The following is a 22,411-nucleotide window of genomic DNA, read 5'->3' as shown; positions in this document are numbered from 1 at the left end:
GAACTCCAGGGAGATTATCTTGCCCAAGATCACTAAGCTAGATGCTGGCATAGCCTAGATTGAATTGTTTTTAAAATAAAGTATCGGGGGGAGGCAATGTATTAAAACATTTCTGTAGAGACCCTGGATTAGAGACCTAGCACTTTAAATCATCAGCAAGTGCTACAGTACTGTGGCTAGGAAAATAAATGGAGGTTACTGAACAAATCTATGACAAAGTCAGGACTAAAAAAAGCTTTCAGGTTGCTTTTGAGGCTGTTTGGTGATGTTCATTCTCACTCAACACTGAAGGCTTTTGAGTCCTGACTTGATGAGCAGAGGTGGGCAGGAAAGGACAAGACATTCTTCAATTCATCTATCTATACCTGTTACCTAAGAACACACAGTATATCCAGACTTCTTCCCTTGAAGAGCATGAAACAGCCTCTCAGTTCTTTTGAGCATTCTCATTACTAGGGTGGAAGCTCCCCCATCAGCTGATCTAAGAAACCTAGCCAACAGCTCAATGTCAAAAGGACCACTCCTGTTCCACTTGAGAGTAATAAGCAAGGTGAGAGGGATCCACTCAGTAAAGAGGAATCCACAGAACTCTGCTTTTCATCACCACTTTAATTCATTAGTGATTTTTCAGGCAAGCTTTATTCAGGCACTTGGAGACAGCGCAGTGAGTCAGAGGTTGCCATCAAAACCAGAATAGAAGCCATAGATAGTCCTCTCAGGGGATCCTGCTCTGGGCTTTAAATTCCCAGATCACACAACTTCCTAATTGGAAAGAAATGTTTTTAAACAAGAACAAGGGTTTTGCCAGGCCTAACAGTGACTAATAAGGTCGGTCTGAGGACTATCTGGTGAAAGAGAAGTTGGATTTACATGTCACAGTGAATGTTTAAAGTATTTTCACCCGGAGGTTTCCTGCTGAGTATAAATAAAATCTCTCTCCGTGGGCAATCCCATTCCAGCTCCCGCAGAAATGCCTTCCTTAATCAAATTAACTTTGAAATGACATTCAGTGTCTTCCTTCCAAATGCCTTTGTTTTCTCCAAGATCTTTTAGACAAGCTGTTTCACGAGGTTCTCCTGTACACTGATTAAGGCTCCCCCCCCACCAACATCTCTGGCCCCGCCTGCATACTCACTGGAGACAAGTTCTATCACCTCTATAGCCAGGATCGAGGATCCCTTACATTGTATTTATTTGGGTAGCACATGACCCACACACTTATAATACCAAAAATTACAAAAATTATCTAGGGTGCTTACAGAGAACCCGGATAAAAACAAAATTTAAATCTTGCTGGCTGAAATTCACATAACCGAAAGCTAATTCCTGACTTGAAGGGAGAGGATTTTTTTTTTTCCCAGTCTTTTTTCAAATATCAGGCATTCGCGTTGGTAATGCAAAAGGATCTTGGCTTAAGTACTTGAATTGGATGCTGCGGCTCGCCTCCAGGTTGCGGGCGCGCAGGCGCGGGCGGGCACACGTGGACACAGAGACACACTCACACGCGCCCGCCCACGCCCCCTTCCGTGTGAATTGCCTGCGGGATTTACGGGCTTTGCCACCGCGGATTACCATCAGGTGCAGAAAGCAAGTCTTTGTTCGGTGGGCATTTTCCTGCCTCCGGACCTGTTATTTACGGGCCACGTGAGGGCCGGGCAGGGGGTCAGGCGGACGCGGAGGCGCCCCCGGCTTATGCCAAACAAAGGCTAGCGGAGCCCGGCCGTGCCGCCGGGGGACGTCCCCCAGCTCTTGCGACACGTGTGCAGTTCGCCCGGACCTGCCTCCGACTGAGAGGCTCTTCCGAGATGTTCAGCTGAAGTCCTTGTAAAGGCATCGGCGTTTTTCTGAAAGCGGATTCCAGTACTGCCCAAGAGCGTCCCGGGAAAGCCGGGGAACGTGGGCGCGCGGGGGGCTCCTTGGAAAGGGCGAGCTCCTGGTGTGCCAGGGAAAGCGAGTCTTTACACAGAGCCTCACGACCACCTCAGCACGCGAAAAACCGGACAAAAGCCTTGGGAGGGAATACAGTCCCCTTCCCAGCGGAGAAGCCAAGCAGCAAACCTTTGACCGCTGACCTCCCCTCTGGAGTGCCCCGCGGCCTCACTGGGTCCTCAGTGGTGGCCGCTCCTCGTGCGCCAAATGTCGAGGGGAACCCGAAATTGAGTAGTCAAAATAAATAAAGTAGTGGCTTAAACAATTAAAATTAGTGCCGCCTCCCCACAAGTCCACGATGAATAAAATAGTAAATTCTAAATAGAGACGGGACCAGTACATCGCAGAGCTATTTTGGGGCACTCAGCTTGGGCCTGGGCTCCGGGAGCCCGGACGCAGCGGGAGGGGATCGAGGGCTGTAGATTTCGGAGATGGAGGCCGCCGCCGAGGCCGGGCTGGGGACTGAAGGGGTGGCCCTGGGGCCCGGAGTCTACAGCCCTGGAGAGCCGCTCCACGGGGAACAAAGGCGGAGCGGAAGGCTGAGTCGGGGGAGGGAGCGGGTTCACCGACCCCTGTCGCCTCCGCCAGCCAGGAACAGAAGACTCGATCCCACTGCCACCGGGGCCCCGAGCGAGTCCCGTAATTCCCTGTTCGGTGGTTAATTCTCACTAACAAGACTTGGCAAGATGTCGGACGCATCATTTTTGGCTTCTGTCGTGTCCCCCACCGCTGCGCGCACGCACCCCCTGCCAAAAGTGGCCTCTGGGAAATAAAATGCATAAGTAGAAGCGGGGGCGGGGAAAATGAGACCGGACCGGGAAAGAGGGACGCAAAGAAACCCGAATCGGCCCTGGGACGTATTAAATTCTTTACCCGTCAATTTCTCCGGGTCTAGTTTCGCACCAAATGTGGACCCTAATTGTCATTTCCTGAGAGACAATTCACACGAGTACGAGAGGCGTGAGGACTTTTCCAAAAGCCGAAAATGTCCGTCCCCCCCCCCCCCCCAATCAGGGTTAAATAAACATCTTTAGGAAGCGTGGAAGGGAGTGGCACTCCGCCTTCCTCCTTGGGAACAACATTCCGGATCCAATTAATGTCTCCCTCTGGGTCATAAAGCAACAAACTCAACACTTCACTCGTATTACCGGGCTTCGGGGCGCGAGGGCTTTCTCTTTCATCTCCTGGATTCGGGTTTGCCCATGTTCCTCGGGAAGCTATAAAACTGATTTATACCTTAAGATGAAAATCGATCAGGCTAAGGCAGAAGCTAAAGTCTGAGAAACTGCAATTGAAAAAAAAAAAAAAACCCAACAACAACCAAAAACGCCTGGCGGGCCAAACGCGCTCCGTAAGGCTGGGGCGAGGAGGGCCTGGCTGGGCCGGCTGCGATGCGGCGTTTCCCAGTCCCCTTGGGTACTAGGGGCCCACCTGCGGGGCTGACAAGGGGGAAGCGCGGAGGTAAACCGGGATGAAAGCTCAAAACCGAGTCCGGCCCTCCGCTAGGCCAGCTTCTCGGCTGGCGATTTTTTTCCGCGTATCATCGCCGCCACCACCGAGGCGGGGGTGCAGTGGCTGCAAGGCAACTCGGGTCGGGCTGGACGCGAACGGAGGCAGGGGAGAGGCGCCGCCACGCTCCATTCACAAAGTCCCGGCGCAGCCGCTCGCCTGCGGGTCGGAGGCCTCCTCCCTTTTCCTCTAGGTCTCGGTTTTATGAATGGGCCTGGCGGCGACCGCCGCGCGCCCTGTTTACTCCGCTCTTTGTGACGTCGCGTCCCCGTGACCAGGAGCGAGCGGCCGGCACTCCATTCACTCGCTGGGGCGTGCGGAGGAGGTGGGGCCGGAGGGGCGGGGGGAGCCGCCAGGGGGCGGGGAGCGGGCGCGGGGGGCGGGGCAGGGCTCGCGGCCCAGAATGGAAAGAGGCGGAGCCTCGCGAGGTAGTAATGCATCTGCCCCCTCCCGGGGGAGAGCCGAGGAGCATTAATAAATCTATACGCCGAGGAGAGGAAACTCTGGCTGGGGCAGAGCGCGGAGCTCCGGCAGTTCGTGGGGGAACCGCGGCCGGAACGGCAGCGCAACGGGCGAAATACAATAGAGGCAACAACAGAAAGGAGCCCTCGTACCTCTCCCGTAAACACACTCCACTCCACTACCACCTCCCCCTTGGCATCGTGCTGCCCGGCGCCCGAGGCCGCCCGGACTGCTATGTAACCGAGAAGCTGCGGGAGAAAGGGGAACCCGGGAGAAGAAATTCGCCAGTGAGAGCCCCTAGGGGCCAAGTTTGCGTCCGCTTTTGCTCGCGCGCGCCCTTTCGTAGACCCCCGCTCACCCCTTCCTGGAGCCCAGCTCGCCCGGGAGTCCCTCGCCTCCTCGGGTGTCCAACAGACGCGGTTCCCGGCGACCATGGTGACGGTGGACGAGCTGCGGGAGATGGACTGCAGCGTGCTCAAAAGGCTGATGAACCGGGACGAGAACGGCGGCGGCGCGGGCGGTAGCGGCAGCCACGGCGCCCTGGGGCTGCTGAGCGGCGGCAAGTGCCTGCTGCTGGACTGCAGACCGTTCCTGGCGCACAGCGCGGGCTACATCCGAGGCTCGGTCAACGTGCGCTGCAACACTATTGTGCGGCGGCGGGCCAAGGGCTCCGTGAGCCTGGAGCAGATCCTGCCCGCCGAGGAGGAGGTGCGCGCCCGCCTGCGCTCCGGCCTCTACTCCGCCGTCATCGTCTACGACGAGCGCAGCCCGCGCGCCGAGAGCCTCCGTGAGGACAGCACCGTGTCGTTGGTGGTGCAGGCGCTGCGTCGCAACGCCGAGCGCACCGACATCTGCCTGCTGAAAGGTAAACGCGGGCGCCGGGCGCGAGCTGGAGGGTCGGTGCGGCGGGGCTGGGCGGCCTGCGCGTTAGTGGGCAGAAGAGGTGCCTGGGGGTGACTCGTGGCTGCGGGATGCCCTCCGAACGCTTTTTTGTGCGTATTTGTGCGCGCGCTGGTGTGCAAGGCTTTTGTATATTTGTGTGCAAGTGCGAGCTCCTGAAGTCCTCAGAGATGGTGAGGGCTCAGTCACCTGCAATTTCCGGACCCTTCCCGGCGATTCTGCATTTGTTTACACCAACGGTCTGGCCTTGCGGGAGAAGCGACTCAACAGCTTTTCCACCTTCGAGTCCTGGGAAGCGCTCTCAAGTGCCACTACGCGGGAGGTGGGGGACAGGTTAGGCCTGTTGGTTTGGCATGGCCGGGTCCCGCACCGAATCCGATTACGAGATTCCAAGACGTGGGGAAGAGAGGGAAGGAGGGTGAGCGCTGGGGTGCGATCGGTTCTGCGGCTCCTGCTGGAAACCAACCGTTCATAAATGCAAAAACGAGGGTCAGCTTGCGGGCTTGGTTGTGCCGCCCAACTCCGAGCTCCACCAGGAAGGGTGGCCAACCCCTCCCGCCTCCGGCTAGACCTAGGCTCCGGAGACGGAGGCTGGAGGTCCGAGTATTTGCGGGGGTCGCCAAGGGGGACGGGGCCTCTTAAATGAAGGCAGCTGAGAAGTAACGACCTTTTGTTCAGACTCAAGACTCTCAGATGGCGGCGCGTGCTTAAGTGCGAAACTCCAGGGAAGGGGAGATCTTACCAAATCTAAACTCCGAAAGGGCCGAGGGCTACCCAAGTACCTGGAAGGACCCGGGCGCCGGCCGCACCTGCCCGGCCAGGCCGGGAGCGGGCAAGTCGCTGGGGCCCTGCGGCGCTGCGCCCCTTTCACCCGCGCCGCATTCCGCGCATTCCTTAGCCCGCTGCGGGTCCTGGCCGCCCCAGGACCCGAGGGAGGCGTTTCGAACCCCCGCCATCAAAGGGCCGCCCCTTTCCCTGCCGGCGCCCCCGGCCCCCTCCCTCCTGCCCTTCCTCTCCGGTCCCGCTCACCGGAGAGGAAGGGAGATGGGGCGGGAGGCGCGGCGGCGGAAACCTCTCCCCACCGCCCCTTCCAAAAGGCACGACCACACCGCTCGGTGCCGGCGGGTCGGGCTGGCCCCTGTGAACAGCGGGGGGCTTTGTTCTCGGCAGTTGTTTCCTGGCCATTTGACCTGTCAGCTGCTGGGGAAATGCTGCTGTTGACCTTTGGTTGAACCACTAAGGCGATTTTGCTGATTTTTCTTTCTTTGCGAGGGCGGCCTTTGGCACCTCTGATTGGGCCCAGCGTTCCTCCCTTCTCCTCCCAGCGCTTTAAGGGAAAGTGCCAGGAAGGGCCTTGCACCGGAAGGACCAGGCGCTAAGCGAGGCGACCTGGGCGCAGGGGCCCTGGGGCCCCGGGCGCCGAGGTGTGCCGGGAGCCCAGTGGTCCCGGACTGGGTGGAGCGCGGGGATGGGGTCCCCGAGGTTGAGCACATAGCTCGTCCTCTGCGTGGTGCTGGCGCACGTAGGGACAGTGAGAGAAATTTCTCTGGGACGAAAGCCCCTTCGAGTGGCAAGGGCTGGCCGCTGTGTTCTCCGAGCTGTGCTCACCTCGATCGCTCCGGATTTGGACCCCGATCGCACGCCTGCCTGCTCGGCTTCCGAACCCGGGACCCTTCTCGAGGCAGAGCGGACGCACGTGGCGTCTGGGTTCGTTTTGTTTTCTTTTTTTCCTGGAAGAAATCCAGAGAGGACCGCCCTAGGGTTTCCGGGCGCGCACTTAGGCCTCGCTATTGGAGAGAGAAGGAGATTTTTAAGGTTCCCTCCTCGGGCTCACGGCACCTGCCTGGTTCCCCCGAATCCCGCCGAGAGAGCCCGGAGCCAGATCTGTACCGAGAGCCGCCCCGCGGGCCGGCCGCCGGGCGCGAGGCAAATGCTAGTCTGTAGGGTCGGCAGTCCCCTGGCGGTTGGCGAGGTGCCTGGCCGAAGGAAAAGGAGTGCTTAAGGCTGTTTCCTCCCGAGGCCTGCACTGCCTCCTGTTGCCTGACCCGGCGCGCGCAGGGGCGGACCGCTCGCTGCCTCTCCCAGACCGCATCCTCTGAGCTGGGGAGGGTCATGGCCTGGGCGTGGGGTCCAACTTCTCTTCATAGGCCCTCCCGGGAGGGGCCAGGAGAGGTTCAGCTGGGTCTTTCTAAGTAAAGGGAGCCTGCCTTTGGACGCAACTGCCGCCTAAAATTCAGAGTGTGGGGAGGGAGGGTATCTCCTTCCAGCTTGTTCTGCAGTGGTGATAGAACATCTTTGAGGTTAACTGGTTCAAATTCTATTCAGCTCAGCCTGTTTTCATTTAGGTGCTAAACAGAGGCGGTCTTCACACAGTTCCTCTTTCTTTTCCTTGCCTTCCCCTGCAAAGGAATCCCCCAGTGAGGGCAGAAGGAAATGGGCTCCCTTGGCGCTGCGGGGAGGTGCGCCTGGGGGCGGACAGTGCAGAAGCCAGCGGAACAGCAGGAAACGTGGGTTCCTCGCAGGAGGCCCTGGGGGCAGGAAACTAAAGGGAAATGAGAGGAGACAAGCCCCTTAGATTTATCTTTAGTAAATACCTGAATTGGTTAGGTGTTGGGTAATTTGGATGATTCCACGCCCCCCCCCCCCCCCCCCCCCAGTTTGTTCCTTTATTTTGCAGCCAGTGGGGCCTTCTGTGCAACCATTCATGTGTGGTGGTGGGTGTGGAGTAAAAGTGGTCAGACATTAAGCCGTGGAAAACTGTTGATATCTGCCATCCTGGGGGGACAGTAAAAACAGCCGGATATTTTTAGAGGTTCTATTACCCTTCCTGGTCACAAGCTATGGACTTTTACCAATTAACTGTGTTTAAACAGCTGATTTTTCTATTTATGACTTTGAAGGGCAGTTGGTTATATATTACAGGTAGTTAATAACTAATACCACAGGCAAGAATTCATAGCTTTACTTAAGATTAAGGCAGTGCTAGCTGGCCTTTACAATTCCTAATAATACCCAAGGTTTGCTAAAAGCAGTAACCCATATCACTACATTTTCTGGTCCTTTGGCTAGTTAATCTTCCCACTGGGGTAAAACTCATTTTATTGAAAACCCTGTAAGGCATTTTGGGACAGTTTAGAGATTTCAGCTTTTCAGATTTAATTATAGTACACATCTCTTTTGAAATCCCTTTCTCTTTCTTTCATAGATCCTTGGTTTAGGGTTTTAGACCCCCTCCCCCCAGTAGAGAAAGACAAAAAGAGCATTTTTCTTACCTTAATAGACGTCATTCTTTACTTCCCACATCCCCCCAGTAAGAGATCAGTCTGTTACACAGAAGATTTCAGGTATAAAAACATTATCTTACTTTTTCTTCTATCTAAAGTTCTTCTCAGCCTGTGACCTTTGTCAGTTCTTACTCAAGTTCTGATTTAAAAGCCGTCCTGGAGCTGTTTTGAGAAATTGGGAAGATCAATATACTCCAGCTTCTCCTTCCAGGTCGGAAGTCTCATACCCGATGGTCCCCAAGCCTGATCATAGCGACCTGACGTGATAGCTTCCGTGTGAACAGCGACTAAGGCCCGTCCTGAGAGCTATGGGCAGAGGTCAGGTGGCTGTGTTCCATCTTTTCTCTTTCTGTGTCCATCTGCCCTGCCTATCCTCATTTCCAGGTCAGTGGCACCAAACGGCAGAATCCTGGGGGATGCTAAGGGCAGCTCTTTCACCCAAAGGCAAAAGGACTGGCTTTTCTCCTTGCAAACAGGACACGATATACCCATGACAGCGGAGAACTGTTAGAATTACAAACATAAAAATAAAGGTAGGCCTTAAGGGAAATTCCTAACCCAGAGTGTGAGACTTTAAAGAATTATAAAGAATTAGGCAAAGTCACTACTCTTTGCATCATCTGCACTGGATGGTTCCAGTAGGTGTTGACTGAGAGTGACAGCCTGATTGTCAGGAAGTCCATCTCAGCTCCCACAGGAAAGGTGGGCTTCACCGAGAACTCAGAGAGGAGAAAGGGTGACCTTTTTAAAGAGCCAAGGAATTCCTTACAAAAAATCAGAACATCCGAAACCAGATAGCTGGTTTCCTTCCTGGAAGGCAGTTCCCGTTTAACAAAGAGGAAGTTGGGGAGGAAGAAATGAAGACTAGACGGAAGCCAGATTGCTGAAGGGAGCAGATGGCAGAGAAGTACCTGGAGGGGCTGCAAGCAAGATCCAGCCTAGAGTGTGACCTCGAGTGTCCAGCCAGCTGCCCGGGACACCAGAGGTAGCAGACCCAGGACCCAGAGATGAGGAGCCCATACATGTAAACTGGAAGTCTTGGAAATTCTCAAAGCCAAAGGACCTTCAGATGTCCCCAGACTTTGCCTGCTGGGCAGTGTTTGATATTGATAAGATGTCCCAGGACAGCAAGGCCATGAGCCCTGTTTGTGAACAGGTTGATATGAGAGTGTAGAGAGAGTAACAGGGAAAAAGTGGCAGCCACATTAAGATCCGCGACCATCGTCACCACCAAGAGGCTGTCCTTCCCATCACAGACCCCATTAAGAGTCCTATTATGGCGAGATGACGGGCATCACAGCAGCCTGCCCTTTCAAAGGACTTCTCACACATCTCCCCCGCCCCACCTACATGAGCAGGGGGCCAGCCAGTTTCACGGTTTCTGTCAACTTTGAAAACTGCCTCCCTGTCTGTGTGAGAAGACGAAAAGAACACAGAGTTGAACCGTAGGCGTAGTTATTCCTCAAGGAAGTTGGGTAGAAAATTATAGTCCTTTCTGCCCCGCCCCCCCCAGACGCTCCAGTTTTAAAATTAAGATGAGAAAATGAGAGCTTTAAGGCTAGAAGGTATATTATTAAATAAGAACATGGGAAAAACAGGTCAAAATTAGTCAGCCTATCTGTTACCGAATTACATGCGACAGGACGTAGGAAAAAAAAAAGGGAATTCACTGGCGAATGTGTTGTGAGATTGTGTTCAGAAGGTGGAAATACACAGGTCTGATGGAAATATATACCTGCTGTCAGTTGGTAGTCGGCAAGTCAGTTCATGACCATTCAGGAGCACAGAATGTTGGAACTTCAAGATAGTGTCTGGAATCCTTGCATTCTGAGGGTGGAAAACGGGGCTTAGGAGGGGATGTGTCTCTTCCAGCTCCCACAACAGAGCTGGGGCTCCTCTGCACCCGTCTGCCTACCCCCTCCCATCCCGCATAGCTCCAAGGCCACAGGATAGACGTTCTCCCATCCCACCCCACCGTGTCTACAGTGGCAATAAACTTTCCCTCTCATGAGTTCTGGATAAAGCTTGGAGATCTAACCCTAGCTCTTGGGACTTCCCTGGGGGTCCAGTGGCTAAGACTGTGCACTCCCAGTACAGGCAGCACAGGTTCTATCCCTGGTCGGGGAACTAAGATCCCGAATGCTGCAGGATGTGGTCAAAGATAAAAAAATACAAGTCAATCTCGCTCTTGCTGAAAGGGTCGTGGCTATGGTACCTGCACAGATGTGAGCTGGGGAGGCAGGCACTGAGGAGAGAGGCTAGGAACAGTCTTCTTCCCCGCCACCCACCATAAGAAACTGAGTTTCGTTTCCATCAGGACCTAGTATAGGGCTACTCTATATACTTCTAGAGGAGCTGACCTTTTTTTAAAAGTGAAATGATCCATGTGTTTATTACGTAATTTGAGCTCTTGAAATACACGTTCCCCCAAGAGATGTAAGACATGAGTGGTGTCCTGCAACAGCTCACGGCCAGGCCAGGTGTCTGTCGCCCTGTACTGGGCTCGTGCCCCACTGCAGCACATGCCATGTACAGTCTGGGAGAAGAAGAGCCAGCAAGTGCCTTTAAGTGCCAGGGGAGTCCCTGTGATGGGGACCATCACTGTGAAACCAGAGTGCCATGAAATCACACCCTCTATAAATGCAGTGCGTTCAAGTTGTTTTTATTCTGTTTCATTAAATTAAAAAAAAAAATGCTGGTCACGACTCCTCCATAACTACCTGGAGTTCGAAAAGCATCGGAGAGAAGCAGAGTCCAGTGAAATGTCAGCAGTGCCCTGTTGACATTCTTTCTATTTCCGCATCAAAATTCTTTCCTAGAGTGATGAACCACTGGGCGGGTGGTCGCTGAGAGAAGGGCCACTGGAGAAGCAGTGGTGGGGAAGCACCAGTATGGGTCCTGATGACCAGGGTCCAAGTGACTTTGAGGCCCCTTCTGGAGAAGGCAGTACTCCACTCCAGTACTCTTGCCTGGAAAATCCCATGGACGGAAGAGCGGGGTAGGCTGCAGTCTGTGGATTCACTGAGTCGGACACGACTGAGCAACTTCACTTTCACTTTTCACTTTCATGCATTGGAGAAGGAAATGGCAACCCACTCCAGTGTTCTTGCCTGGAGAATCCCAGGGACAGAGGAGCCTGGTGGGCTGCCGTCTGTGGGGTTGCACAGAGTTGGACACGACTGAAGCGACTTAGCAGCAGCAGCAGCAGCAGCTGTGGGCTGAATGCCCTTACATGGGGGCCGCCATGAAATTCAGTTTTCTCTAATGTTAAATTGGGGCTCAGCACGCCTTCTTCCAGGGCTGCTGGTTGGATACCGGGGTGGGAAGAGCCTGACACATAATGAACATTTCCTTTTAAGAGAGTCTGTCATTTTTATTAACCTGGATCGGAGTGTGATCTTTTGGGGTGTGGACTGAATGGCCCCCGACCTGCACTCCTGTATCTGCACTGCATCACTCGGGAGCTCCCGACCCCACAAGGGTGTGTTCTACTCATCTGAGGTCCTGGCCTGACTGCAGCTCCTGGGCCCCAGAAGGAGGTCCTTTGCTGATGCTCCTCGTAACTACCAGCCACAGATCCCACCACAGCTAATGATGGCTCCGGAGGGAAATCCTTTCCGTTGCTCCCATGTCAGGGACTCCACCCTCCCTTTGCTCCTGTCTCCAGAGCGAAAGAACTTTTCAGTAATCATTTTGCCGCTTCATTGTAATGGTGCCTTTTCCTGACCACTGCTATCTCTCTGTCTTGTTATGTGCAGCCTTGGGGAGATGACAGATAGCCCCCCCTTTCAAGCCTGGTCTGGTCTCTGGGCCTGCCTGCGCCCTCCCCCATCCCCCACACCTGCCACACCCCCAGGGTCAGCTGCAGGCTGGGGACCCCTCCAGGGTTCTGCTGCTCCCTGGGGATTGACTGATGGTCAGCCCTGGAGGTAGCAGATGTCCTTGACTGGGCAGGGGATGTGGGATGCAGGAAGTGCCTGGTACCTGTTCTTCTGCTGCCTAACTACCAGCTCTCCAGATGCCCACTGGAAAACAGAAGGAAAGCCCAGGAGGAGAAAGCTGTCCTGAGTGTGAGAAGTTGTGAGTGAAGCTGGAGTCCCCTTAGGTACTGAAGAAGGAAACGTTCATTGAGTGTCTCCCTGGGGCCAGGCACAGCGCACACTGGCTGTTCCAGTCAGTCCCCACTAGAGACTCCCGGCCTGGAAGTTTCATTACATTTTACAAATGAGGAGGAGGCTCAGAGAGGTTCAGTGATGTCTCCAGGCTGCACAGCCTATGATTCATTCACAGGGCTGGCATTTCAACTCAGAGCTGTGAATCTGACTGCAAAGGCAAGGCTCTTTCACTTCCGTCTGATGCCCTGGTCTGTGCCTTCTCAGCAACGGGAAGAACGTTTTTTCTACCACTGAGTCTCCTTGGCTCCTTCAGCCCTAAGAGCTACTGGTTCTCTATGACCTTGGAGCCTCGCCCTGACCCTCCTGTGACTGCTGGCCTGCCCGTCCAGGTGATGAGCTTTTGGGAGGGCACCCCTCAACGTCTTGTATCTCTTTGAGATGTATTTTAATGTTCAAATTATGTAATAAACACACAGATCCTTTCACTCAATTTTTCAGATCCTCTAGAAGTACAGAGTAGCAAGTGATGGTGTTTCATATAGACACTCAACATTGGTTTGTGGATGGACCCACTTCTCCTTTTACTTTGTCCAAAGGGCAGCATTTGCCGAAGTTTCCATCCCAGAGGCCCATCCCAGGGGGCTTCAGCTAAAGGCACTCGCCGGCTTTCATTGCTCATAGCCTGCGTTGGGGGCGGAAGCATTAGCAGGTTTATAGGCGAAAGGGAGGGCTGCTTCTGACAAGAAGTCCACTCAGGCCACTAGCACCTCTGAAGAGGGCAGGACTGGGCCCTCCAGCAGATTTTCCCTCCAGGGAGGCTGGTCATTATGACTCAGCAGAGTGAGGGCCTGTGACCAGAGAAATGGCCATTTATAGCCTGGGGGAGGGAAACCAGGAGCCTCCCTCTCAGAGAGGAAAAAATGTCTGCCCTGTTTCTGGAAGCCTTATGATGTGGCAAATGATCATTTTCTTTCCTCTCCGAAGCGGTAGTGTCAAGGGTTGGGATTCAGGGCAAGGAATTGACTAACCATCACATGTTGGAAAACTGCTTTGAATGGTCGGGATAGAGAGCAATGGCACCCCCCCGTCACTTAGTCATAAAGGTGTAGTGGGCCAGCTGCCTGCGTGACCATCCGTTGAGTGGTTGTTCCACAACCTGCAGACCCTGCTGAGTTCATTTTTAATCTATTTTTGGTCCAATAGAAACTGCAAAATAAAAATACAAGCAGGGGGACTTCCCTGTTGGTCCGGGGGTTGGGACGTCACCTTCCAATGCAGGGGGCGCAGGTGTGATCCCCCTGATTGGGGAGCTGAGATCCCACCTGCCTCAGGGCCAAGAAACCAAAACACAAAACGGAAGCAGTGCACGCATGCTCAGTCGTGTTCGACTCTTTGTGACGCCGTGGACTGTAGCCGCCAGGCTCCTCCATTCATGGGACTCTCCAGGCGAGAATACTGGAGTGGTTGCCATGCCCTCCTGCAGGGGATCTTCCTTACCCAGGGATTGAACCTGTGTGCATCTCCTGCACTGCAGACAGATTCTTTACCACTGTGCCACCTGGGAAGCCCCCCAAACACATCCAATCAAGACTCCAGAAATGGTCCACATCAAAACAAAAACCAACAACAAAAAATTTAAAAAACAACACAAAAAAACCCAAGCAGGGCCAAACTTTGACAATAATAGATGGTAAGTTTCCCGCAAAGCAAAGTCCCAGAGTGCACAAGAAAATCAGAGACACAGGCTGACTGTCTCTTCTTGGTGTGTTTCCCTGCCCGCCTCCTCCTGCGTCTCTGCCCACCCCTGCCCAGCCGCCTTTGCCTGAATGGCACTAAAGCTACTCCACAGAAGTTGGCCATTTGTCTCCTTTTACTTAAACGACCTTCCTTCCCCGGAAGATGATTCCACAGAGAACCATTCCAGGGCTTAGCAACTCTCAGGTCAGGAAATCCTCCCGTGCCCAAAACCTGGATGAGGCAAGAGGGATTTGTTTAGATTTAAGCCCGTTTCCTTTCGTTTTGGCCCCTTGTTGATGGAACAGCTGTTCATGAGGCTGTGTGATTGGCATCTGTTCTGTTGCTGAGGTCCAGAAGGCCTGGTGCCAGGATAATAGTTTTTTTATTCTCTCCCACACTAGAGAACCTCTCTAAAAGAAGAGCTGGAGTTGGGGGATGACAGACATCTTTGTGGGTCCCAGGACTCAATTGTGGCCTCATGGAAACCCCTAGTGGCTCTTCCCTCTTTCTTTGTCATCACTGTAAAGAAAGCGTTCCTTCTTCATCTCCCCCTGCACATCCTCCTTTGTGTATCTGCATTCTAAACCGAAGTCTTGTCCCTAAAGCTTTTCTTCCAGCTTTTAGGATGCGTTCTTCCCCAAGGCAGTCTTCCCATCTCTGGAAGAAGGGCTCCTTAACCATTATCTCTGGGCCCACAGCGCCACCCAGTGGCCAATATAGGTGCAAACAGCCCTAGCTTCCCAACAGCTCTCCTCTATGAAGGGTAGTGTTCAAGTTCTCCCCTGGTTTGGTTTCCTGGTTGTTCAGTGACCCCATTAACCCGAGCATCTTTCTCCTTTACAGGTGGCTATGAGAGGTTCTCCTCCGAGTATCCAGAATTCTGTTCCAAGACCAAGGCTCTGGCAGCCATCCCACCTGCTGTGCCCCCAAGCACGGCGGAGTCCTTGGACCTGAGCTGCAGCTCCTGTGGGACCCCACTGCATGACCAGGTACGGGCTGAGATCAGACTTCTGCTTAGAGAGGCTCAGGACTCAGGGCCTCAATGCTGGGTGAATTGATGAACCCTGAGTGTTGGGATGTGACCTTAGGTGAAATCCATAATTTCTTTGAAATTCTTCCCCTTCCTTCTCTCATTACCCTTACATAAAAAAAGAACGTAAAGACATAAGTCCCTGACTTCTCTCCCAGAGTTATGTGCAGACAAGCAAGGAGCCCAGAAATGTGTGGGCTGCTCTGTAGGAAGCTGAGACCCCAGCCCTGGCTCACAACAGTCAGAGCTGTCCGCCCCCCATACAAGCTAATGGTAAATGCTAAGTGAACATCAGTGGACAACCAGCCCTTCTAAGAAAACCAGCTCATGCCACTGTTATTCTTAACAAGCACACCCCTTCCAGCTCTCTCCTTTACACAGAGATGGACTAAATTGATGGGGTCCCGCAACTCGGCTCCGCAAATCCCACATCACTTGTGTTGATCCGCCTCAGAATCATGTCATTAGCAAAGCCAACATAACCTCCTTTTGCCAGGATCCCTCCTCTTGTCTTTGAGGTTGCTGTGGCGTCTGTTTTTGATCTGCAGCAAGTAGCTTAGTGGTAGCAGGTGTAACCTCCTCACATCACAAACGATGGAACAAGGCCAGCGTTGTGTCTTCCGCTTCATTGGTCACAGGGGGTGGGGGGGAGGTGGGCTGCTTGAACCAGAGAGGGGGGCCCAGCATCAAGGCAGAGCACAGCATCAAGGCCAGAGAGGTACCACTGAGCGCATCCCTCCCTCCTGGAGCCCCAGCAGGACACGGGGAGACCTGGAGGGGCTGTGTCCACAGGCCATCTTCCCAGGGCCTGTGACAGCACCCCCCACCCGCCCCAGACTGGCTCCCCTTTCCCCGTCCCACCACCCCAGCCCTCTCCCTTGCTGTCTTACACTTAAGATGTTTGGGGGGGCCCCTTTGTTCTCCCCTTCTGCAGGGGGGTCCGGTGGAGATCCTGCCCTTCCTCTACCTCGGCAGTGCCTATCACGCGGCCCGCAGGGATATGCTGGATGCCCTGGGCATCACGGCCTTGCTGAACGTCTCCTCCGACTGCCCGAACCACTTCGAAGGACACTATCAGTACAAGTGTATCCCGGTGGAGGACAATCACAAGGCCGACATCAGCTCCTGGTTCATGGAGGCCATCGAGTACATCGGTAGGCTGGCCCTGGCCGGGGCGCCGGGTTCAGGAATGGGGCGCTGGGTGCAAGGCTGGCAGAGACAGGAATCGAGGGAAGAGGGAACCACTTGGAGCTGGAGTGTTGAAGGAGGGACTTAGAAAGGGCCCTGCCAGAGGGTGCCTGTTTTCCCTCTTTCTGAGTAGGAAGGCTGACCCTTGGGGTGTTGAGTTGCCCAGGGGTAGGAAGATGGACTTACACAAACCGTAGGCATTGGTAGCTGATAGAGCCAAGAGCTTTTGCCTTGGATGTCCCACCTGCCAAGCAGATGAGACTTAGGGGTGGGGAGGAAAACACAGAGAGAACTGGGTCATTGTTCTCCTGCAAATGAAAACCCCTCCGTGTGTGCTGGCACCGGGCTTTAGCATGTGTATTTCCTAAGCCTGGCACATTTGCTTGGTTAAGTCTCCAAAACAGCCTAGAACCGACGGCACTCCCTGGCCCCGTGGGTTTCCTCTCTCCCGGCGTCAGCCTCGGAGGGCTGTTCCTTCTGTGGTTCTGAGGGAGGGCTCCGACCAATGCTTATCAGATCCTCCCCCCAGCGCCCTTGTTCCGCCCGCGGGAAGGACGGGGACTTGGGGACACTAACGGGCGCGTGGCTCTCTGCCCCAGATGCGGTGAAGGACTGCCGCGGGCGCGTGCTGGTGCACTGCCAGGCTGGCATCTCCCGCTCGGCCACCATCTGCCTGGCCTACCTGATGATGAAGAAGCGCGTGCGGCTGGAGGAGGCCTTCGAGTTCGTCAAGCAGCGGCGGAGCATCATCTCGCCCAACTTCAGCTTTATGGGGCAGCTGCTGCAGTTTGAGTCGCAGGTGCTGGCCACGTCCTGCGCGGTGGAGGCTGCCAGCCCCTCGGGGCCCCTGCGCGAGCGGGGCAAGGCCACCCCCACGCCCACGTCGCAGTTCGTCTTCAGCTTCCCGGTCTCTGTGGGGGTGCACCCGGCCCCCAGCAGCCTGCCCTACCTGCACAGCCCCATCACCACCTCCCCCAGCTGTTAGAATCCTTGGAACGCCCCCCCGCTCCCCAACCGACACCAGCCCACGTTGGGTGGGGCCCTGTGGCCGGGCAGCAGGTCCGGACTGACCCGTAGGGGGCCTGGCAACCAAGCTCCTTCCATCCATCTCTCTGGCCGACCGTGGGGCCAGCTAGAATGGCAATAAGGACCTCGAATACATATTTAAACGCAAACAAAACACTCCAACTTAGAGCAATAACGGCTTCCTCGGGAGGCAGGGAAGACCTGGGGCTTGGTTTGTGTGTCAGTTTTAGTTTTCAGATAGGAATTTCTTACCTCATTTTTTTTTTTTTAAAGCAGTAAGGCTTGAAGTTAGGAAACCCACAGATCCCGGCAAATGTGCCCTCCCGGTTTTATTAGGGGGACGGGGGTGGAGGGGAGGCAAAGGGCCGAAAACAAGTTGACCAGAAGTGCCTGCTTCTGTGTGCTTGGTCCTTCTGTATGTTGTAGTTACAGGAATTTTTTTTTTTTTTTTTTGAAGAAATCTTTTAGGACATGGTTTTCCTTTTTAAGTCACCATCAACGGGTGAATACTTACGCTTAATAATAAATAAAAGTATTTATTGAGAATTTCCTCAGAGTATGTAAGTACACAAAGTCTAGGGACCGTGTCTTTAGAATATGTTCATGTTGGTGTGGACCGGCGAGCACAGCAGCGTGCAGACGTCAGTGCAGTGAGGTGGTGTGTTCGAGATGGCATGACGATCAGCTTGCATTTGCTTTCGCTGGGAAGGGGGCAGGGTGGGAGGAGGAGAAAGGGGAGGGAGGGCGTTATTAGCGTTGACCCTTGGTATCTGGTAGGTTGGTTCCAGCACCCCCTCCTTCCATCTCGGATACCAGAATCTGTGGGCGTGTACATCCGCAGATAGCGCATCCTTGAATATGGACTGGAGACTGTCTTTGAAGTTGGTTCTTGGGCACGTGGACCACCGAAGCGATTTGAAACCGCAACCATGCAACCGTTTCGGATGATCAGTAACTCAGTTTGGCGGTGGAAGCGTTTTTCTCCTAGACCTGCCCGAGGACTTATATATCATCTGTGATAAATGCCATATCGTGTAAGGTGCTCCTAAAATTAAAATTGGGTGCAGTTCAGATTTTCCTGCAGCGAATCATTTGCCAAGGTCCTTGGGGAACCCAGCTAATAAGAGAGAGACCCGAAAGGGAAGTGGAAGCACCAGGTTTTTTTTTTTTTTCCTCTTTTGCCTAAATCAGAGATTTTAATTTTAGGGGGTTTGCTTGGAATGAAGTATGCCAACAAATTCTTGTGATCTTAAAAGATTCCTGGTGTAGGTGGATATCTGTAAAGTGAATAGGTGAATAAAAAGGGCGTGGACACCCCACTGGAGGTCTTGTGGAAGATTAGGACAGCAAGACAGCGTGAGTGAGGAGTCAGGCAGACTCTTTGCAGGGAAGCTGGTTTCTGGATGGGCATTAGAGTGCCCGAGTAGAATCCTTTCTTGAGATAAAGCCGTTTTCAGGGGGCCTTTCCAAATAGAGGAGTGGCTTTTGGAACAAGGAGCAGGTGGGTTGGGCTTGGGGGGAGGGAGGAGGGAACTAACCACGGGTTATTTAACTTATAGTATTGTGGAACGGTGTTGTTACCCATGCCAGGTTAGCAGTAATTCCAAACTTGTCTAGAAATGAGAGCATGCTTTAGGTTTTGCTTTTTGGGGTTGTTTTTGCCCTCTGAGAATCGAAGTGCTGCTCACCCATTAGTAACTTCAAGCCTCGATGTCAGCATAGTGTCGGAATGCTCCTTCTTGTCCCCACGTCCCAGACAGGACCAGGTTCCTCACGTTTCCTTCCATGAACATGAACTTGGCATCATTTGTCTTACCTTTGTCAAGCCCTGTCTTGGGTGTGGCCAGAGTTCCCACTTCCTGTTTTTAGAAAAGCCCAAGGCCCCCTCCTTTCCTGGGAGCTGCTTGGCTGAACCCCTCCTGAAGACGTGGAGGGGTCGGGTTCATGACACTGGGCCTACTGAGAGAGCTCAGCTGGACGTTCCCTTGTCTTCCTTGATTCCTGGAAGTTGCTTCATGTTGTGTGATGAATTGAGGTCGAATGGGCTCCACTGCTGGAAAAGTGTGGGTTCCCACAGACAGATAGGTCCGCAGGAGGGACTGCTTGAAGGGGGAGGGAAAGTAGCTTAGAACAGATTGACTTTTTACAGAATGAGTGTACATTTGCCAAAATCTGCGTATCGTGCTTTCCCAGACCAGATTCCTGCTGCCCAGACAGTCGGAGCCCAGGACCCGCCCTGACTGGGTCTCTTCCCTGCTTTCCAATTCAAGTCTTGTGTCGCAGTGTCAAACCACTATTTATAAAGCCATTTTCTTTGTACTTGATAACAGTGTGAGTCCCCAAACCCTTAGAAATCAAATAGGAAATGGGCTTGATTGGAATCGGGGATTTGGGGTCACTGTCTACTTTTACCATCAGAAGCCTCTTTGATGACTTGCAAGAAAGAGCTCTAATGAAGACGGAACCATGAAGTCCCTCCAAATAGCCACTGGGTTTCAACAGGTGTCTCTCCCATGAAGTGATTTCTGGTGACATGCAATTTCTGTCGCAGTCAGAAAGCTTTGCCACTTTGATCCATGGTGACCTGTGCTATTGACTCACTGGATCATGTATAGAGACTGGAGAATGCTGCTGTTCCCTCCAGTGTCTTTGTGACCCCAGGGTGTGGGTGGAGCCCCCCCCCCTCCCAGCAGTATTATACTGAAGCCACTTGTGAGCTGGTGGCAGGGAGCTCCCACCCTTAGTCTTGGCCTCTGAGGCCATTTTCCTCAGATGTCCATTCTAGCCTGATTCTAGAGAGTTGATTCTGATTCCATATGAGAAAAAATCCAAAATCCTTGGGAAGATGGGCAGAGGGAGGTGGGATGGGTGATTTCAATGTGAGGGGAGGGGGCCGTGAGATCAGAGTTTGGCCGCCAGCCTTTGTTGGTAAAGTAGGGGTTTGCCTTGGCTGCCCGTTAGCCCAGACGAGGTACACCAGGAATTCTGGAGGAGGGACCTGGGCATCAGTAGGTTTCAAAGCTCCCCAAGTGCTGTCCTTGCATAACTGAGTTTGGGAAACTTAACCTTCTGGATGGCAAGGTGCTGTTGGAGGCCGGGGCTTGATAACACAGAGCTGGCTTGTGTGGCAGAAACCACAGCAGACAGTTGTCCCTGGCCCTGCGTGGCCCCAGCTCTGCTGAGGGACAATATGGGTTCTGTCAGGAGCTCACGGGGCCTAAGACCTGGATGAGGTCCCTTTTCACGCCCCTTGAAAGCTGATCTGTGGTTGTTAAGGAACTGAAGAACGTCTCTGGCTGTCAGTGCTCTTCTTTGCAAGTTTGTTTGTTTATCACGAAGTATGGAGAGGGACTTCACTAGCAGTCCAGCCCCGTGCTTCTAATGCAGGGAGTGTGGGTTCGATCCCTGGTCAGGGAACTAAGATCCCACATGTCGCATGGTGCAGTCAGAAAGAAAGGATGGAGAGTGCCACCTCTTTGAAGAGGACCCTGCTCTCCCTTAGAGCTTATGAGTCGTGCCAGAAAGAGGCTTCTTCAAGACAGCAATGCAATACTTGTAATTTCTGTAAATAGCCCCATCTTTCAGAGTGATGTCATTTCTACATTTGATATGCTTGTATTTCTGTAGGATGTATATAGTTTAGGGGAATTTTTTTTTTGTTGTTTTGTTTTTTTTTTAGAAAAGTCAACATGTCTGTTTTTATTTATTGCTTGAAACAAAGATCATTTGAAGAAAAATAAATACATTTTCGACCACCTCTGGCTTGGTTTATCCTTTCCCGAAAAACTGCCAATATGATGACTTGGAAGGTCTGAATCATTTATGGTAGTCTTGTGAAGACAGGCCACTCAAATCTGTGAGCTCCCTGAACACCACGGAAGGTGACAGGTGAAGGCAGAGAGGAAATCTCTGAGAACTGGATTTTTTAGACAGAAAGAAGTGAAGGGTAAGACACAGATGTCCTCATCTGAGAGTCTGCTTTCTTTTTAAAAAAATTATTTATTTTAATTGGAGGATAATTGTTTTATAATATTGTGCCGGTTTCTGCCCTCAGTTCAGTTCAGTCACTCAGTTGTGTCAGACTCTTTGCGACCCCATGAATCACAGCACGCCAGGCCTCCCTGTCCATCACCAACTCCTGGAGTTCACTCAGACTCATGTCCATCGAGTCGGTGATGCCATCCAGCCATCTCATCCTCTGTCATCCCCTTCTCCTCCTGCCCCTAATCCCTCCCAGCATCAGAGTCTTTTCCAATGAGTCAACTCTTTGCATAAGGTGGCCAGAGTTCTGGAGTTTCAGCTTTAGCATTATTCCTTCCAAAGAAATTCCAGGGCTGATCTTCAGAATGGACTGGTTGGATCTCCTTGCAGTCCAAGGGACTCTCAAGAGTCTTCTCCAACACCACAGTTCAAAAGCATCAATTCTTTGGTGCTCAGCTTTCTTCACAGTCCAACTCTCACCTCCGTACATGACCACAGGAAAAACCATAGCCTTGACTAGATGGACCTTTGCTGGCAAAGTAATGTCTCTGCTTTTGAACATGCTATCTAGGTTGGTCATAACCTTCCTTCCAAGGAGTAAGCGTCTTTTAATTTCATGGCTGCAGTCACCATCTGCAATGATTTTGGAGCCCAGAAAAATAAAGTCTGACACTGTTTCCCCTGTTTCTCCATTTATTTCCCATGAAGTGATAGGACCAGATGCCATGGTCTTCGTTTTCTGAATGTTGAGCTTTAAGCCAACTTTTTCACTCTCCACTTTCACTTTCATCAAGAGGCTTTTTAGTTCCTCTTCACTTTCTGCCATAAGGGTGGTGTCATCTGCATATCTGAGGTTATTGATATTTCTCCCAGCAATCTTGATTCCAGCTTTTGTTTCTTCCAGTCCAGCGTTTCTCATGATGTACTCTGCATATAAGTTAAATAAACAGAAAATCAGAGGAACCAGAGATCAAATAGCCAACATCCGCTGGATCACAGAAAAAGCAAGAGAGTTCCAGAAAAACATCTATTTCTGCTTTATTGACTATGCCAAAGCCTTTGACTGTGTGGATCACAAGAAACTGTGGAAAATTCTGAAAGAGGTGGGAATACCAGACCACCTGACCTGCCTCTTGAGAAATCTGTATACAGGTCAGGAAGCAATAGTTAGAACTGGACATGGAACAACAGACTGGTTCCAAACAGGAAAAGGAGTACGTCAGGGCTGTATATTGTCACCCTGCTTATTT

The 22,411-nt window shown here is 52.7% G+C and overlaps 1 protein-coding gene across 1 annotated transcript; it reads left to right on the top strand.

Moving 5' to 3' along the window:
* Nucleotides 1-3,830: 3,830 nt before the first annotated feature.
* DUSP4 (dual specificity phosphatase 4) lies at nt 3,831-20,935 on the top strand. Its single transcript, XM_070781327.1, has 4 exons — nt 3,831-4,765; nt 14,780-14,925; nt 15,901-16,120; nt 16,754-20,935. The coding sequence occupies exons 1-4, from the start codon at nt 4,333-4,335 to the stop codon at nt 17,137-17,139; spliced, it is 1,185 nt and encodes a 394-aa protein (XP_070637428.1). The 5' UTR covers nt 3,831-4,332; the 3' UTR covers nt 17,140-20,935.
* The last annotated feature ends 1,476 nt before the right edge of the window (nt 20,936-22,411 follow it).

Source organism: Bos indicus, chromosome 27 (genome assembly GCF_029378745.1).
Source record: "Bos indicus isolate NIAB-ARS_2022 breed Sahiwal x Tharparkar chromosome 27, NIAB-ARS_B.indTharparkar_mat_pri_1.0, whole genome shotgun sequence".
NCBI lineage: Eukaryota > Metazoa > Chordata > Mammalia > Artiodactyla > Bovidae > Bos > Bos indicus.
Note: the sequence above shows the minus strand (reverse complement) of the source record. Positions and strands in the feature narration are given on the sequence as shown.